This window comes from Pleurodeles waltl, chromosome 2_2 (assembly GCF_031143425.1).
Source record: "Pleurodeles waltl isolate 20211129_DDA chromosome 2_2, aPleWal1.hap1.20221129, whole genome shotgun sequence".
NCBI lineage: Eukaryota > Metazoa > Chordata > Amphibia > Caudata > Salamandridae > Pleurodeles > Pleurodeles waltl.
This window is the reverse complement of record NC_090439.1, coordinates 214,103,217-214,120,089: the sequence shown is the minus strand read 5'-3', so window position 1 is coordinate 214,120,089 and position 16,873 is coordinate 214,103,217. Positions and strand designations below refer to the sequence as shown.

Genomic DNA, 16,873 nt, shown 5'->3' with positions numbered 1-16,873 from the left:
AATATGCTTCCCAGGAGGGGCAATAGCCGTTTTTGACCTATTCGCCTGTGATTATATATCTCTACTTACATTATATGTGTGACTGGGGACCAGTTGTCCCATTAGTTACTGTTTTAGGGTTTTGGTTTTCATGTTTCGGGGTACAGGGGTGGCAATCTTTTGTGATAGCTGGGGTGGGAGAGAGGGAACGTGAAGATATCAAGAGGCTCAAAGGTGTGAGAAATGAAAGGAGTCACCTCATTGGTCAAACGAGAAGGGGAGTCAGGATGAAGGATTTGTTAGGGAGAATAATGAAGATAATTATTATATGGATTACACTATGGTAGTCACTGATCTCTCTTGGAATATTAGAGGGCCTGAACTCACCAGCCAAACACCAGAAATTGTAGAAATATCTTCTTGACCAGCATCACAATGTAGTGGTGTTACAGGAAACAACTCTCAAACGAGATGAAGACCACAGATTATAACATAAAGCTTATATAATGACGTATAGGTCCTCCACTTCCACTAAGTATAATGGTGTGATACTCTTGTTCCATCCTCCCTAAACTTTTAACCTGAAGGGTATAAAACAGATGAAGAAGGAAGGACTGTATTAGTGAAAGGCATATTAGAGGTAGAATGTGTTCTATTTATGCTCCGAACTCCAATCATCTCCCATTTGTACACTCATTATTGTCCTTCTTAGGGGGATTTGCAGAGGACGAGATATGCTTGATGGGAGTTTTTAACCTCACTTGGAATTCTGGAGTAGATAGCGTCCCCCTCATAGATCAACCACAGGTAGCTTTCCCAAAGCACTGAAACAAGTGATACAGGAGATGGGATTTGTAGATGCTTGGTGATCACTCCACCTCAACACCTGTGACCACACGTTCTTCTTGTGTACACACTGTACATACTCACGACTCAATTATGTGTTCATCAGCCAGGCCCTTATCCAGGATCCGAGGGCAGTGACAATCCACCCAATCTCCATATTTGATCATGCGCCTGTGTCAGCAACACTAGACTGGGGTAATCCACCACTGAGATACCACTGACGGTTTTTCCCTAGCTTCTTTATAAGAGATCGCCTCTTCAGGGAAAATCTGCATTAGGCCATCAGAGAGTACTTTCAGGTAAATAACCCTCAGGACAGGACTCCCTATAAGAACTGGGACACATTTAAAGCGGTTATGAGGAGAATGCATTGCACTAGTATCAACACTTAACAAAAAAGACCAAAAGATTGCTTGGCACTTGAAATGGAGTTGCTCGAACAGGTCCACAAAGCTACCCTATCACTAAGCTTACAGTGGAAAGTCACCACATTAAGGAGGAAACTAAATGCCACCTGCACCAACAGGGCAGGACTCATTCTTATGTCTCAGATGAGCGTCCTATTAGCAGGGCAACTTTGGCGTGGCAGTTTAGGGTCAAACGTGAAAGGAAATACATTGGGGATATTCTCTGCAAATTGGGGGAATTATTGAGCTACGACATAGAGGAAGCCCCCATATTCTGTAATTTTAACAAAAGGTTGTACACAGCTGACCATGCCAGCTCCCAAACCAAACCCAACTACCTTGCTAACAGAGGGGTAGATTTAAGAGCCTCTAGTGCCTCCTTATGTCACGTTAGTGTTTTTTTTTTTTTTTGCACTAATGTGGCCCAAAGAGGCCAAAATGGCAGCACCAAATGTACAAAGTGGCACAATGCATGCACTGCACCACTTTGTAACTCTCTTCACTACATTATGCCTGCACCAGGTAATGTCCTTTTCTGCAGAAGGATGGTCCAGATCGAGGTGTTGTGGCAGCTGTGGAGCCTCTGGACAGTGAAGACGAGGAAGCAGAAGAAGAGGACATCGACAACAGGAACTCTGTGATCCTGCAATACTTCCAGTGAGACACAGGTTGTCGTGAGGTGGAGGGCTGTTGGGTGGGTGTGCGCCTGTGTTTGTGTATCTTGGGAGAGAGCGTCACAGACACACTGGGAGAGGACACAGGGGACGTGTGAATAGTAGTGGGGGTGGTGACTGCACGTGAGCGGGGTGTGGTGGTGTGTGTGCTGGTGTTGGAAGTAGTGGCTGTAGATGTAGTGCATGCAGGTGTGAGTGGAGACAAGACTGGGAGGGAGGAGGGAGACGAGGAGGATGGGGACACAGTGGAGGCAGTGGATGTTGGTGTGTCTGCATGTGTGTGATGCTTGCGTGTGTGCCTGTGGGATGTGTGGTGCTTATGTTTGCCAGAGCTTCCCTTGTGTGTTGACATGTGTGCATGCTGGTCTGATGGTGTGCTTGGGGTAGGCTGAGGTACAGGGATGTGAGTCTGGGTGGAGGTAGTGGGAGGGGGGAGGCTAGAGACAGGGACAATAGCTGCCATCAGTGCTGAGGTCAGAGACTGAAAAGCTTGCTTAAGGCCTGCCTGACCAGAATGAATGCCCTCCAGGAATGCATTTGTTTGTTGCAACTGCCTCTCTACACCCTGGATGGCAATCAAGATGGTAGACTGCCCAACAGTGAGGGACCTGAGGAGGTCAATGGCCTCCTCACTGAGGGCAGCAGGGGTGACTGGGCCAGGGCCTGAGGTGCCTGGGGCGAAGGTGATGCCCACCCTCCTGGGTGAGCGGGCACGGGGCAAAGGCTGAGGGGCTGCTGGGAGGGCAGTGCTGGTAGGGGGGGGTGGCAGCTGTACCTGTAGATGCGGGGGGCACAGATGTGGCCGCCACCACCAGGGAGCTTCCATCAGAGGACGAGTCTGTATCACTGGTCTCAGCTCCGGTCCCCGCCGTGGAGCTCCCCTCGCCCTCTGTCCCACTGGTGAATTCCCAGTCCGTAGTCTCGCCCTCCAGCGCCATGTGGGATGCAGCTCCCTCCTGCTCCGGTGCCACTGCTCCTCCTTCACCTGATGATGCTAATGCACACAAGAACAGGGAGACCACAAAAAGGGGGGGGGGGGAAATGACAGAAGAAAGACATGTTGAGTGCATGCATTACCGCTACCGTTGGCGGACACGACAGACACAGAAGCCCCCTGCACTACGCCACGCACTTGGGGTCCACTGTTCAATCCCTGGGACATGGCCTACAAGGCTAGGGCCGACATCTGCACACATGGATGTCACAGGAGCCTGACTAGGTGTAGTTGGCACTGTACACAGGTGGGGTGGGGTGCCACAGGGTCTGCCAGAAGAAGGGGACCTAACTAGCACACTCGCCCTGGCCTAGGGAAACCCACAGCCCAACTCCCCGACCCAGACTCCTCCACTGCGCGCTGAATCAGCTGAATGGGAGTGTACTCAATCCCTTGAGGCTGCTGTGATGCCCTCAAGCGCCCATCCAACTCCGGGTACGCCACCGTCAGGATCCTTAACATCAGGGGGGTCATGGTGCGACGGGCACCCCTCCCACGTAGGGTGGCCATCCCCAGCTGGGCCTACACCGTCTTCTTGCTCCAGCGGCGAATGTCCTCCCATCTCTTACGGCAGTGGGTGCTCCGTCTGTGATAGACCCCCACGGTCCGGACATCCTGGGCGATGGCACGCCAAACATCCTTCTTCTGGTGGGCGCTGACCTACAGGAATTGTACAGGGGAAAAAGAAAAGTTATTACCAACTGCACCGTCACAGTCATTGGCCCCCATCCCTACCCTTGCCATGTGCACATGCACTCACTGCACGCCTCAATCTCCCCCCCCCCCCATCTTTCATCCACCCCACTCCACACAGGCATAGCCCATACAGCATGCTCCCAGTGTACTAACCAGTTTGTCTGGAGGACCGTAGAGTAACGTGTACTGGGGGAGGACCCCATCCACAAGTTTCTCCAACTACTTAGATGTGAAGGCAGGGGCCCTTTCCCCAGACGCACGAGCCATTGTCTCTTCCAGACTGAGGTCACAGCAGCACTTGCAGTGTAGGTCCTCTCCTGTCGAAGATCAGGTATTGAGTGATTGAACAGATAGAAAATGGCGGTCACGTCCATGGCGGTGCATACCGTCACCACCGGCGTACATCGTCATTGGCTCCTGGGACCCATAGGGCCCAATGTTAACCAATGCAGAATTGCGCCGCAGTCTTCAACCGCCTACTGCGACGGTGTACAACGCCAGCGCAGTTACCTCACATCCCACTGTCCCACTTTACAGGTCAGGCAGTCGCCATTTCAGGGGCCCACATGGCTTTATTTTTAACTGCGTCACACATACCTAGGCCTTGCCTCAACACTCAATCATGCAAATTTTGGATTATTAATCGTGTTCTGTGTAAGCTGTGTGTACGTACCTCCGAGTTGGTTGACTCTGTGTTCGCTGTTGTCCTTCATAGGCACCGTCCGCTGGGACATGTGAGGAGATGGCGGCATCCTCCAGTGTACAGACTGCTGGTGGACCTGTCGACAATTGAGGAAAGACATGTGATCATCACCTACAGGCTTGATCGTGCCACAATCCTGGAACTGTGTGCCCAGTTGGAGCCAGACCTGATGTCACCTATCCGCCATCCCACAGGAATCCCCCTTGTAGTGCAGGTGCTGTCAGTACTCCATTTCCTTGCAAGTGGGTCATTTCAAACAACAGTGGCCATAGCATCAGGGATGTCCCAGCCTATGTTTTCCAACGTGTTGTCCAGAGTGTTGTCTGCCCTGCTGAAACACATGCAGAGCTACATCGTTTTCCCTCAGGTGGAGGATTTGCCTACAGTGAAAGGTGATTTCTATGCCCTGGGACATATCCCCAACATCATAGGTGCCATTGATGGGACACATGTGGCTTTGGTACCCCCCCGCAGGTGTGAACAGGTGTACAGAAACCAGAAGAGTTATCATTCAATGATGGTGTGTTTGGCCGACCAGTACATCTCCCATGTTAATGCCAAATTCCCTGGCTCAGTGCATGACGCTTACATCCTGAGGAATAGCAGCATCCCTTATGTGATGGGGCAACTCCAGAGGCAATGTGTGTGGCTATTAGGAGAGAACAAGGACCCTATACAGTGTGAATAGTTGTCTGGGTTTGTCCCTAATGGTTAGTGTGTGTCTAACAGTTGTCCCTCGACATTTGCAGGTGACTCTGACTACCCCAACCTGTCATGGCTACTGACCCCAGTGAGGAATCCCAGGACAAGGGCAGAGGAACGCTACAATGAGGCCCATGGGCGAACTCGGGAGGATTTTAGAGCGGACCTTCGGCCTCCTGAAGGCCAGGTTCAGGTGCCTCCATATGACAGGTGGATCCCTATTTTACTCCCCAAAGAAGGTGTGCCATATCATCGTGGCCTGCTGTATGCTTCACAACTTAGCTTTGCAACGACAGGTGCCTTTTCTGCAGGAGGATGGTCCAGATGGAGGTGTTGTGGCAGCTGTGGAGCCTCTGGACAGTGAAGACGAGGAAGCAGAAGAAGAGAACATCGACAACAGGAACTCTGTGATCCTGCAGTACTTCCAGTGAGACACAGTTAAGAATACAAACCTGCCTACTACATGTACTTTAACACTACTACCTCTCTACAGTCTGTCGTTTTCACCCAGTGTATGGTCACTGAGTTGTCACTTTCCCTTACGATTTCACAGATGTGGGTCCCACTGTGTGACATCTGCTTTGTTTCCTCATGGACTAGAGCAGTGTGACATAGGTATGTTGACATTACAATTGAAAGAGCATTTTGACACTAATTGCTAACACACTAATTCCAAATCACAGGCAGACTCCAGATTGTTTTGTGCTTTAAGGGTGTTTATTTAAGTTCTAAATAGTGAGGGGGTTGTAAAATGGTGAGGGATGATGGTGGAGGAATGTCCATGGCAGAGTCTAGTCTATTAGTCTCACAGGTGCATTGTCCAAAGGGGCATAGGAAGTGGAGCTGGGGCAGTTTAAGGATGGACAGGGTGACAAGGTGGGACAAAAGGATGACAATCAGGGCGGTCTCATTTCTTTGCGGGGGTCTTGGCATCGTTCTCTGTCTTTGTCCTGGATCTCAGGGACCGTTTGCGGGGTGGTTCTCCGTCTGCAGGGGGTGGGGTCCTGTGGCGGTGCCTCCTGTCTAGTAGTGCCGGCGGAGGTGGTGGGCAGTTCATCGTCCAGGTTAGTGTCAGGGGCCCCTTGTTGTGCCACAGTTTCCCTCCTGGTGTTGAGGACTTCCTTCAGCACCCCTCTGATGGTGCCCAGGGTGGAGTTGATGGATCTGAGTTCCTCCCTGAAGCCCAAATACTGTTCCTCCTGCAGCTGCTGGGTCTCCTGAAACTAGGCCAGTACCGTTGCCATTGTCTCCTGGGAATTATGGTAGGCTCCCATGATGTTGGAGAGGGCCTCGTGGAGAGTGGGTTCCCTGGCCTGTCCTCCCCCTGTCGCACAGCAGCCCTCCCAGTTCCCCTGTGTTCCTGGGCCTCTGTCCCCTGGACCGTGTGCCCACTGCCACTGCCCCCAGGTCCCTGTTGTCGTTGGGGTGGGGGGTTAGCCTGGGTTCCCTGTAGTGGTGGAACACACTGCTGATTGACGTGTCCTGGGGACAGAGGTATGGGCCCGCTGGGTGGGTGCTGTCCTGGTGTTTCCAGAGGGGGGAAGCTCTGTGGTGGCCTGTGCCAGATGGGCCGCACTGGGCATCTAAATCCAGTTGGACAGAGCTGCTGTCATCACTGTGGGCCTCTTCTGTTGGTGGTGTGGACATGTGTGGACCCTCCTGTCCGGTGACGTTGGGTAGGGGTCCTGCAGGGGTATAAAAGGATGTTTATTGAATCTGTGTGTGCCATGGTGTGCAATGGGTGGGTGACCCTGTACCCCAGTGCTTTGATTCCTGTGTGGGACTTTGTGGGATGGTGGTTTAGTGGGGTGTATGGGTATGTGCAGTGGCCATGCATTGGTGATGGGTGTCCATGCTTTGGTGTTGCATGCAGGGCTTGGTGTTGGGATGTGTGGTTTGTGATATTGGGACATTTGTGAGGAGTTGGAGTGATGGGCTGAGGGTGAGGGTGGGGGTATGTGATAGCATGCAGGTAGGGTGGGGGATGTAATAGTTAAGATTTGACTTACCAGAGTCCATTCCTCCATCTACTCCTGCCAGGCCCTCAGGTTGCAGAATCGCCAAGACTTGCTCCTCCCATGTTGTTAGTTGTGGGGGAGGAGGTGGGGGTCCGCCGCCAGTCCGCTGAACCACAAGGTGGGGTCTTGAGACCACGGAACGCACCTTCCCCCGTAGGTCACTCCACCTCTTCCTGATGTCATCCCGATTTCTTGGGTGCTGTCCCACTGCGTTGACCCTGTCCACTATTCTCGCCATATCTCCATCTTCCTAGCTATGGAGGTGTGCTGCACCTGTGATCCGAATAGCTGTGGCTCTACCCGGATGATTTCCTCCACCATGACCCTGAGCTCCTCCTCAGAGAACCTGGTGTGTCTTTGCCGTGCCATGGGGTGGTGTGGGTGATGTGTGGGGTGGTGTGTGTAGTGATAAGTGGGGTGATATTTAGTGGTGTGTTGTGTGAAGTGCGTTGAAGTTCTGTGGGTGATGGTATTGTGTGCCTGTGGATGCTTGGTAGTAGTTTGTAGTGTCTCTCTCTCTGTGCTTTGTTCTCAATTGTTGTCGTAGGGGTTTGTGGGTGATGTGGGTGTGTGTTTTATATTGAATTGGGTGTGTGGGAGTGGTGTGTGTATGTGTATCAGGTGTGTGTATTTCGATTTGTCCATTGTGGCATTGTTTTGTATATGTGTGTGTATTTTGAGCGCAGCGGTGTTTACCGCCAATGGAATACCGCGGTTGAAAGACCGCCGCCTGGATTCGTGGGTCGTGATAGTGGGCGCGTATTTATGTTGGCGTGACGGTGGAGGTTTTGTTTTCGCCAGTTTATCACTGACCTTTGGTGTGGCGGACTTCTGTGGGTGTCTAAATTTTGCCGTATTCTGAGCAGTGGGTCGTAATTGCTGTGGCGGAATTCCGCGGCGGTGTGTTGGCGGTCTTCTGCACGGCGGTAAGCGGCTTTTACCGCCAATGTTGTAATGAGGACCTAAATCTTTTTCTTGCAAGTTAATTGAACTATGTGAAAATTAAAACCAGACCTTTCTTAAACATTAGTTCTTTGCCTTTTTAACTTTACATAACTTTACAGAAGAAAACCGAGCTTGCCAAGTTTATGAGCCCATTGGAGTAAAGGATAGCTCTCCCAAAATGGTGAAGACCAGCTGCCTGCTTTAGAGTTTGGCGGAGTGGTTACTCTGTCACAAAGGTGATGGTTATTCCATCCGCCTTATTACAAGTGCCATTGGATATAATGCAATTGTAATATGGCAGACAGGATATCTGTCACGTTTGTGATGCAGTACCCTGTACCCTGAACTCCAAATCAGGCCCCAAGTCACCACTGTGGAATTAGTAGTAAAAAACGCTATATTCACCCAAGGAAAACAAACTACACATTCAACAAACTTGTGAAATGTGGAAATTACACTATCTTTGCCACAACTAGTGGGCTACCAGGCCCTGTACACCATTCAAAGTGCCTTCTGAAATCAAGAACCACATATTGACATGGACGAGTGCAAAATCTAAATAAATCATGCCTAATAATACCGAGAATGAGATTCACAATAAACAACCTAGCACCAATATAGCCAGGGGCAGAAATGCAGCTTGTATACAGAGCAAAATAAAGTCAGACATTAAAATGACATGCCAGCATTGCAGCGAGGCAAGAGCAGAAATCAAAAGTGTACTCACAAACAAATCAGACCCACGTGCAACATCACAATCAATCCACACCATGCCACTGTAGACACACATCTGCACACATAAAGGAAAGACCCTACCATCAACTGCCAACAGAACCCTTTTAACTTGCATGCAAAGCTGCAAGATCCAGATAATCAGCAAGAAGGCACATCATCTCGTATATAAGCAGCTCTGACTGGTATTCATACCAGACAGAGGAGGAAGAGATTGAGTCGAAGGACACACAGGAACGAAAGGTCCAGTGAAAGGAACATACTCCAGATTACATGGACTGACTGCATACAGAGTCAAACTCAACAAGGACGCCATCAGTTGACTACTTCTCTGCATTTCCCCATGCCACATTCAATAGAAAAACACAGCTTTACTGTCCTTAATTAGTATTGCTAAACCCCCACATGGAGGTATGATTGATAGGTTATAGGTCTGTGCTTTAACATGTTGAGTCACTATTGCTGCTACAGTGTGCAAATAAAATTCATATTTAACAAAATGTTACTGTTTATGCATTTTGTAAGATCCAGTTGGTTATTCACAAGAAACAAAAATGCAAACGATGGGAGGACAAAATTAAAAGAACAATAAAGAGCACCGAAGTGACATGGCACGACCTCGCCCTGGAGGACGCCGGAGCTTGGGGAGATGAGCTTCGTCCAGAAAACCGGGGATGACGATTGCAGCCAGAGTGAGGGGGCCTTTGTGGGCCCTGGCACAGCAAGTGAAGGCACGGAGGTGAGCCCTTGATCGCCTGGTGGAGGGGTGATTGGAGGACGGGTGCCTGACCCTGAGATGGCACCTGGCGGCCTGACCTGCGGAGGATCCTGCAGAAGTTTGAGGCGGTGAGGGGGAGCAACTGTCCCCCCTCCTTCATGTGAGGGGGCCCTGGTAGGAGGTTACCAGCAGGCGGAGAGGATCCTGAGTGGGGGAGCATACCTGTGGACCAGCGCGCAGAGGCGGCAGTGTGAAAAACTGGGAGAAAAGTTCCTGGATGCCTCGGCGGAGGGTGCAGGCCAACAGGGTCTCCAACTATTTTGCACCTGCTGGAGCGGGAAGCCCTGCCTCGCCGTAGGAAGGAGAGATGGCGCTAACAAAGGAGGACCTCCTGTCCTCCCTTCGCACCTTCAAGGCAGAATTACGAGAGGAGCTCAAAGCCGACATCAAGGAGACGTTGGATGCTTTCCAAGCGGACATTAATGGTAAACTGTCTTCACTTCAAGCTGATGTGGATTCGGTTGGGGCCCGCCGTTTGGATTTGGAAACGCAGGTGAAGGAGGTGCAACAGAGGGATACCCCTGTGGAGAGGGAGGTCACTAGCATTAAAACCCAACTCCACCTTGCCATGCTCAAGTGCGAAGATTTGGAAAATCACGCTCACGGAGATAACATCAGAGTGCGGGGCATGGAAGAGGGCAGCAAGGGAGCGGATCTGGAGGCCTTTGTGGTTAGCCTCTTCTCCATCCTCCTGGGTGAGGATCAACCATTGGTTCAAGGAGAGAGGGTGCACAGGGTGGGGAACCGGGCCGCCGGTGAGTGGAGGAGGCCCAGAGACATATTGGTGAAGCTGAGCTCGTTTAAAGTCAAGGAACGCAGCCTCCAATGGGCACGACAACAGGATTCCGTCTCTTTTAAGGGGGTGCACTGCACCCTCTTTCAAGATATCGCTCCAGCGACACTGGCCCGAAGGCAGCAGTTCCGCCCTGTGACTGAAGCACTTAGGGCAAAAAATATAAGGTACCGATGGACATTTCCCTTTGGTCTGGCTTCAGAACTCCATAACAAGGCTTGCTACTTTACGACCTTTGATGAGGCGGCGTCCTGACTGGAACTACAGGGGAAGAGTTCGGGAAATGGGCTTGCAGTACTTGGGGACACGCAAGGACGAGACGAGCCTTCCACTTCAGCGGATCAATGGAGACAACAGAGGAGGGGGAGGAAGACCCCCAAAAAATGACCCTATCCACATGGCAAGTGCCTACAACAGAACCAGCAAGGATCTAGAGAGGACCTCTCGAGTAGCCCCATGTGGGGGCCATCTCGGAGCCTGTGAGGGTTCCCCCGTAGATGAGGGTCCGGAGTGTTGGAGCTTGGAACTGACTCGCCCACCAGAGGGACAGGTCTGGCTTGGTACCTCTCCACTGCGTACAAGTGATTTGGAGGAGCTCCACCCTTGATGCTGAATTGGTAATTGTGAATGGTCTGGGGGGGGTAGGAGGAGGGGGGCTGTTGCATACCCCATCCACGCCATGAGGAACACAATGAGGTTTGATATCCTACGATCTCTTGTTCATGTTTTTTTTTTTCTTATGAAATGTTTTTTCTGTTTGGTAATTGTTCACTATCCCTATTTAGCGCGGGAAGGCTTTAGAGGAGGCCCAGGGAACATTCAGGGCACCAGGCTTGGGAGATTGCTATGGGACGAAGCACGCACGGACGAGGGAATTTAGGTTGCAGTGGTGAAATGTTGGAATTCTATTCATGGAATGTCAAGGGGTTAAATTCACCCAATAAGCGGTCACAGCTGAGAAAGTACTTTGATGATCATCACTATGATATCGTGGCTTTGCAGGAAATGCACTTTAAGAGGGGGGAAGATCAGCACCTACGCCACAAACAGTACCCACATATATTCACTGCATTAGCGCCAACAAAACACTGTGGGGTGGCACAGCTATTTCACAGGTCTATTCACTTCCAGGGAACAGGGTCCAAACAGGACAAGGAGAGCAGATATCTAATGGTCAAGGGCAGCCGGGGGTGGGGGAGGGAGGGAACTGTACGTTAGCCACTCTTTACGAGCGTAACAGTGGACAAACAATTTCTTTTGAGCTTCCTGGAAGGGCTGGAGGGTTTTGCAGAGGAGATAATACTATTGGGCGACTTCAATCTAATCTGGGACCCCCCACCCTGGACACAACACATCCCAAGAGAACACAGGTAAGTGCTTTTGCCATATCAGTGAAGTCGGCCCTCCGCTGATTAGGGCTCTTTGACTCTTGCCACGGAGAGGGTTCTTCTCCCATTCCCACAGATCCTATTCAAGGATAGACTACATATTTCTAAGACGACCTCTGCGTCAGACTCTTCGATCAGTAGCCATTCATCCGATTATTATATCTGACCATGTTCTTGTGGAGATTTGCCTGGATTGGTCCCGCGCGTGCTCAAATACTAGGTGATGGTACTTCCTTAATGTCTTAATCTGTGACTCAGCCTCCCGCAATGACCTGCGGAGAGCTATTAGAGAATACTTCCAGCATAATACAGTGGGGGACACTGCTCCCGCCCCCCATTCTCTGGGACGCAATCAAGGTGGTCGGTTATCAGAGGCACATGCATTTCCTTAGCATATACGCTAAATCAGATAAAATCTGAGGACCAACACCTCTTAGAAAATTAACTAAAAGTAGCCGAACAGTCTCATAAGCTCTCCCTGACCTGGCAGGCCCAGAGGAAAGTAACTGCCATTAAAGGTACACTGCAATCCATATACACGAATAGGGCGGAAATAGCACTGTTGAGACTTCAGAAAACTCACTACGAAAAGGACAATAAGATAGGCACACCACTGGTGAGACAAATACGCGCCAAACAAGCTTAGGACTATGTAGGGCAGGTTAATGATGAGACAGGGGAATATTACACCGAAGATGAGAAGGCACAAGCTTTCAGGGGGTTTTATGCCCGTCTTTATCAATCGTGTCAACCGAATGCCCATGCTCAGGAAAGCTATTGCAAAACACCCAACTTCCAAAGGTCTCCAGGGAGACGAAGGAAGTGATGGCGGCCCTGTTCAACATAGACAAAATCCAGGCAGCTATCGACTCCCTCACGCTCCATAAAGCACCCGGTCCTGATGGCTTTAGTGCCCATTTTTATAAATCCTTCAGTGCGGAACTGACAGAGCATCTCACTGCACTGTTTAATTATGTAAGAGCGGAGGGGGCATTGTCCCCCACTATGGGAGAGGCCCTGCTCACACTTATTCCCAAGGCAGGGAAGGATCCTCAACTGTCTGCCTCTTATAGGTCTATTGTACTACTTTACCTCAATGCAAAATTATACTCTAAAATTCTGGCGAGGAGACTGGAGGATGTAATGCCAGAGTTGATACATCCTGATCAATCGGGCTTTATCAAGGGCCACCAAATGCATGACAATTTGTGACGAGTCATCCACCTGATAGAAAAGGTAACTAAGAAGCCATTTCCCACTCTACTGCTCGCGCTCGATGCTGAAAAAGCATTTGATAGGGTGGAGTGGTCCTCCCTGGTGGCAACAATGTGGCATTTTGGGTTCGGGGAACAATTTATAACAATGGTGATGAGCAATTTCCCCTGTCCCCGGTCCCGCATTCTGGTAAACGGGGTGACCTCCGCTTTCTTTGATTTGTTGCAGGGAACTAAGCAGGGGTGTCCCCTTTCCCCGCTGCTTTTTGCGCTAGGTGTTGAACCTCAGGCGACACGGGTTAGGGCATGTCCGAGTTTTCAGGGCATTAAGTTCGGCCTGCCCACCATAAAATCTCCCTGTTTGCCGATTACATTCTGCTGTTCGTCACTGAACCCCACATGTCTCTTTCGACAATCCAGGGGGAGCTGGCTCTCTTCAAACAAGTGGCAGGCTTTAAAGTAAATACGGGATAATCATATATCCTCAATTTGACCATACCAGTTGCTGAAATGAGACAGATAGCTTCCACGTCTCCATTTATATAGGCTAAAAAAGAAATTACATACCTGGGTATTAAGCTCGTTGCTAAGGTTGCCGATTTGTTTAGAGCCAACTACCCACCCCTATTTAGATCGCTGCGAGAAGACTTTAAAAGATGGTCATTGCTCTGGCTCACGTGGCTGGGGGGTATCAACAGCACCAAGATGACAGTGCTCCCACACCTCCTATATTTATTCCAGAGCCTACCCATTGATATTCTTACAGATATTTTTGCGGAGATTCGAACGTTGGTTACGAGGTTCATTTGGCTGGGATCAAGAGCCAGATTGTCACACAAGGTACTTATGTGCCCTAGTGAGAAGGGCGGATTGGCACTCCCCGACCTCCTCAAGTATTATAGAGCGGCACAAATTTGTCTCATAGCTGAGTGGTCCCTCTGAGAGTCGGATAAGTTGTGGCTTCACATGGACAGGGCAGTGACAGGATGGACATTGTGGGACGTCCTTTGGAAACCCAAAGGGGCACGACCAAAGAATGCATACCTTAGTACCCCCACCGTCACCACCCGTAAGGAGTGGGACATGGTGACAAGAGCTTATGAGATTACATAATTTCCCTCGCCGCATACCCCCATCCATTTCAATACGGCCTTTCCCCCGGGAGAATCACCGGGGCCCTTCGATAGATGGAGGGAGAGGGGGTGCCTGCGGATCGCAGACCTGTACAATGGGGTACAGCTACGTACGTTCAATAACTGTTGCAGGGACTTTCAACTGCCGCCATCCGAACACTTCCATTACACTCAGTTAGTGCATTGGGTTACACAGCCTCACATGCAGGAGGTGGCCACCAGGGACCTTCTTTCTATTGAGAGATTTGTGAAGCGGGAGGAGTGGCGAGGGGTAGCATATCTACACTGTACAACAAATTAGCCTTGGCACAAAGTGCGCATACCCCTCGATACATCCCCTTCTGGGAACAGGTGTTGGGCATCTCGGTGGGGGAGGACCGCAGGCATCACCTATTTGAAGATATATCCAAATATAACCGTTCGATGGGCGCCAGGGAAGCAGACTATAAATGACTTTACAATTGTACCTCTATCCTGAGAAGCTTAAGAAAATATACCCCCAGACATCAGACCGGTGTTGACGAGATTGCAAAATGTTGGGGGGTTTCGGACATATTTGGTGGGATTGCCGTGCCATCTGCCCTTAATGGAACAAAATCCTCTCTCACTTAAAAAAAGATGTTGGGCTAACCCATACCAACATCTCCAGAGCACATCTTGTTGGGCCTTCGCGCTCAGGAGCTGAAACATCAAATGCAGGGAGATCGCTCCATTTTGTGGCTAGAGTTGGGGGCGGCGAAGACAACCTTTGTGCCTTTTTTTAAAAAAGTGGACCCACCTCCAATAGCTCTGTGGTTCACTAGACTATGGCGTGGCCTCGCCATGGAGTATTTAGCAGATAAAATGGATGGTTATCGAAGAGGTTTTGACTTTATCTGGGACCCCCTGGTTAGATGCCTCTCACAAGGCTTGCCTCTCACAGCTTGTAGCCCACGTCTTCAGGCTTTGCATCTTTTCCATGTTTAGGGGCTGATTGGGAGGGGAGGGTGAGTGTGACTAGGAGTAGCGTCCCCGGGTCAAGGAGTGGACCTATGATCCAATGGCCTTTTAATTCCCGTCAGAAGTGCAGAAAGGGATAGAACACCTGTTGTGTTGTAATGTTTTGTTCTTTATTTGTTCAATGTTTACTGAAGCTAGCGGCTTACTTCACCAACTGCTGGGTGCGCAGGGTGTAATGAGATGTGTATTTCTCTCCTATTTGTTATGCTTTGACTTGGGCGGGGGGGGACAGGGCGAAAGCACAGCATGAGGTGAGAGGCCTGAAGTCTTATGTAAATTGGCTTGTATACTTTATTGTAGCAAAATATCAATAAAAACTATTTTACACAAAAGAACAATAAAGAATAAGAAATGCATTTTTGTAGAAGTGATGATTGAGAACATAATATTTAATAACAACTATTTAATATTTTGAGTTGTTTTAGTCACATAAATGGTAGGGATCTATCAAAGCAAACAGCTTTTGCTAATGTACCCCTACATATGTAAAGGTAAAACTTACAGAGCATACTTATCTCATTATAATGTTACTCTTAAAGTATATGTTCAGTTTTAAAAGGAATAAAATAGTCACATGTTTAAGAAAATATTCGGTTTTGTGGTTTGTCAATGATCACTTACCTTTTTCCATCTGGCTGGAATCCTGGCATCGTACATGCAGTCCAATGCATCTCGAAGGTTTTCACTCATAATGATAGTCCCATCAATGGCAAGCTTTAGATCGGTTAGTGTGCTTCTTACTAAGCTAATCACCCTCTGCATTCTGTCAATTTCCTGGCGCAGAAAGATGTTCATAGGCTGGAAGGGTCCCATTTTTTGCAGTTTGTCTTTTACCTGCAATATGCATGACACACCCATTTTTATAACACTAAAACTGCTGACAGATTAAGAAAATATTATTTGGCATTTGTATTATTAGCTACAGTTCATAAAATATTTACTATCTTTGATATATGAGCTAAATATTTGCGAGTATTTGGAGATGAAAATCTATAGCGTGCATGCTTTCATTTCATTCATCAAATGGATTTCCGCACATCACTGTGTATATTCGACTTTTTAAAATGGAGACAGCAGTTTATTTCTAACACTAGTGCTCTGTGCCCCGCATTTTATTTGAGGGATCTTATTAGGGTAGTTAAAATTATTATTCTATGCCTTGTTCAGACAAGGGCTTGATTAGGAAGAACTTTGAGACCTCCTGCTTCTGGCATAGACCTTCTGGTGTCATTAGCACCTCCTCTTAGTAAGGTAAACAGGGAGATTGCATATAAAGCAGTGTAAAGTGAATGCAGAGGTTTCACGTCGGACAAAAAGAATAAGAAAAGCACGTGTTAGACTAGCCATAAGCCCCAACGCATTCTCAATCATTGACAGCTCATGAAAAGAAAGATGTCTGGCACAGAGAGAAGGTATTAGAATTTCTGACGAGTCAGGAGCGACTTTGACCTTGTATGGCGACATCTGAGCTCATTAGTTCATGTATTAGGCACCGGAAAGTGAGTGTCTTCAGCCTCACTCATGTTGGCAATTGCAGAATCTATCTACTGGAAGAACAGGGGCTGTCTTAAGAAGATGAACACATCTATAGCTACGTATATTGATGCTGGACCTTCCTTTTTAACGTTAAATTTTACTTATTTCTTGTGTTCCACATTTTATTGGTAAATTCACCAGAAAAAAAATCTTCCATTTATTGATTGATAAAAAAGAAACATACATTTCCCTGACTCTCCTGCCACCCTTAGTAGCCAAACAGCAACATGAAGAAGCCGTGCTGTAGTGAAATGCACTGACATGCACAAAACAATTCTGTGAAAAATAGTAAATGCTCGTCTTTGCTGTTTCTGTAACCTCTCTTTGGCTGCTTAT

General features: G+C 49.0%; 1 protein-coding gene across 1 annotated transcript in view; it reads right to left on the bottom strand.

Annotated features, from left to right (window-relative positions):
- DNAH5 (dynein axonemal heavy chain 5) overlaps positions 1–16,873 on the bottom strand; it is a 4,110,061-nt gene that overhangs the window by 133,566 nt on the left and 3,959,622 nt on the right. The window contains exon 76 of the mRNA XM_069219645.1: positions 15,623–15,835. Within this exon, the coding sequence (XP_069075746.1) occupies positions 15,623–15,835 (213 nt within the window). The remainder of the gene's footprint in view (positions 1–15,622; positions 15,836–16,873) is intronic.